The sequence below is a fragment of the Monopterus albus genome, unplaced genomic scaffold (assembly GCF_001952655.1).
Source record: "Monopterus albus unplaced genomic scaffold, M_albus_1.0 scaffold76.1, whole genome shotgun sequence".
Classification (NCBI taxonomy): Eukaryota; Metazoa; Chordata; class Actinopteri; order Synbranchiformes; family Synbranchidae; genus Monopterus; species Monopterus albus.
In genome coordinates, this window is record NW_018127956.1 from 1,214,079 (window position 1) to 1,215,692 (window position 1,614).

Here is a 1,614-nt window from a genome sequence, read left to right on the forward strand (position 1 = left end):
GATGGCTCAGTCATTTGCTTTGGAGCCACTAAAAAGATTTTCTGCTTTTGATCACATGCTTTTACTGGGAGCTTGATATTAGCTGGTAACCCATTTGGGAGTCGTGGGCCTAGTGGGTGCATTTAATGCTGTCCCTCAAAGCTGAAACCTTCCGTCAGCCTGCATGCAGGGATTGTTTTTTCATAGATTTTGGAATTTGGAAACCCGGTCAGTAAGCACCCCGACCAACACAGTCTCATTAATTGACCTATTATGTTCATTTAAAAAAAAAAAAAAGAAGAAAAGAAAACCGCTAACATGGAAGTCCTTATTGACCACAGTTGAATGGTTTGGGATTAAGCAGCAAAAAATAACCTACAGCTTAACAAAACTTCATAATATCCCATGAAATCATCATCATCATCATTCTGAGGAAAGAAAGCCAAGTACTCTTACAATGCCTCTAATAGCGCTGAATGGTCTGTAATGACAGTGAGGATGCAATAATAACAGTTCACTCTCCTTTTAATTCACAGAGACAATGAGTCGTTATTCTATGAAAAAAAATGAATGGTTTTGAACCAGATGTGGCATTTTCATTCTAGGGGCAGTAATTGTCCATTAAGCATCAGCTGAGGAATACAAAGAAGAGAATGTCATGTGTCTTTTATAAAGAATAATGGGTTTTGTTTTGTAGTGCAATTTCCACCTTTTGTACCAATAGTCTGCAGGGAGGTTGTGTAATGGGTATGTTAGTGTGAACGGAAAGTTTGTTGTCATGTCTGTGTTGCAGATTATTGTGTTCATGTGCTATGGCATCATGCTGAACAAGTGGGTCCTGCAGACCTACCAGCCTGACTTCATGAAGAGCCCCCTGGTCTACCATCCTGGCCACCGTGCCCAAGTGTGGCGCTTCTTCAGCTACATGTTCATGCATGTCGGGTGCGTTCATGAACCCCCACTTACCACATATTGATTTCTGCAGTGAGCTGGTTAAATTAAAACCCTGTTGGATGTTACAGATGACAGAACTGTAGGAGGAGCAAAGAGCTCCTTCTGTTATTTGAATTTAGTTTTCTTTCTCCTCAGATTGGAGCAGCTGGGGTTCAATGCTCTACTGCAGCTGATGATTGGTGTTCCTTTGGAGATGGTCCATGGCATCTTACGGATAAGTCTGCTTTACATGGCAGGGGTGCTGGCCGGTGAGCGTCCTTAAAAAATATTTGTATTTTTTAAACCTGTGGTTCCCAGACTGGGTGCTGCAGCAGGTATCAAAATGAAAAAAATCGAAGCTAGTAATACTTCAGCTTTAATTTTGAACAATACAAAAGAAATACATTTACACTTGCCATGCTAAATTTGCGTTCCTTTTATTTTATACTGATAAAGGGCCCTCTGGTAGCCGATATAAATTTGCAGCCTACATGGCTGACTGCTGTAATGCAAGCCTCAACCTTCCAGGCTGAAAACTGAAGCCACTGACGAAGTGTTAAAACCTGTCGTTCCTCAAATGGCCACTTGAGGCTGGGTCCAAAAGAGATTCGATCCCCATAGACTCCCATGTTAAAATGCTTAACTTTACAGCAGAAATAAACATGTGTGGCCACTTTGAGTGACAGATGAGAGGCTTTCCGC

The 1,614-nt window shown here is 41.6% G+C and overlaps 1 protein-coding gene across 3 annotated transcripts in view; it reads left to right on the forward strand.

Annotated features, from left to right (window-relative positions):
- rhbdl1 (rhomboid, veinlet-like 1 (Drosophila)) overlaps positions 1-1,614 on the forward strand; it is a 52,336-nt gene that overhangs the window by 27,325 nt on the left and 23,397 nt on the right. For all 3 annotated transcript variants that reach the window (XM_020606293.1, XM_020606292.1, XM_020606291.1), the window contains 2 exons: positions 773-921; positions 1,069-1,181. In XM_020606293.1, the coding sequence (XP_020461949.1) occupies positions 773-921; positions 1,069-1,181 (262 nt within the window). The remainder of the gene's footprint in view (positions 1-772; positions 922-1,068; positions 1,182-1,614) is intronic.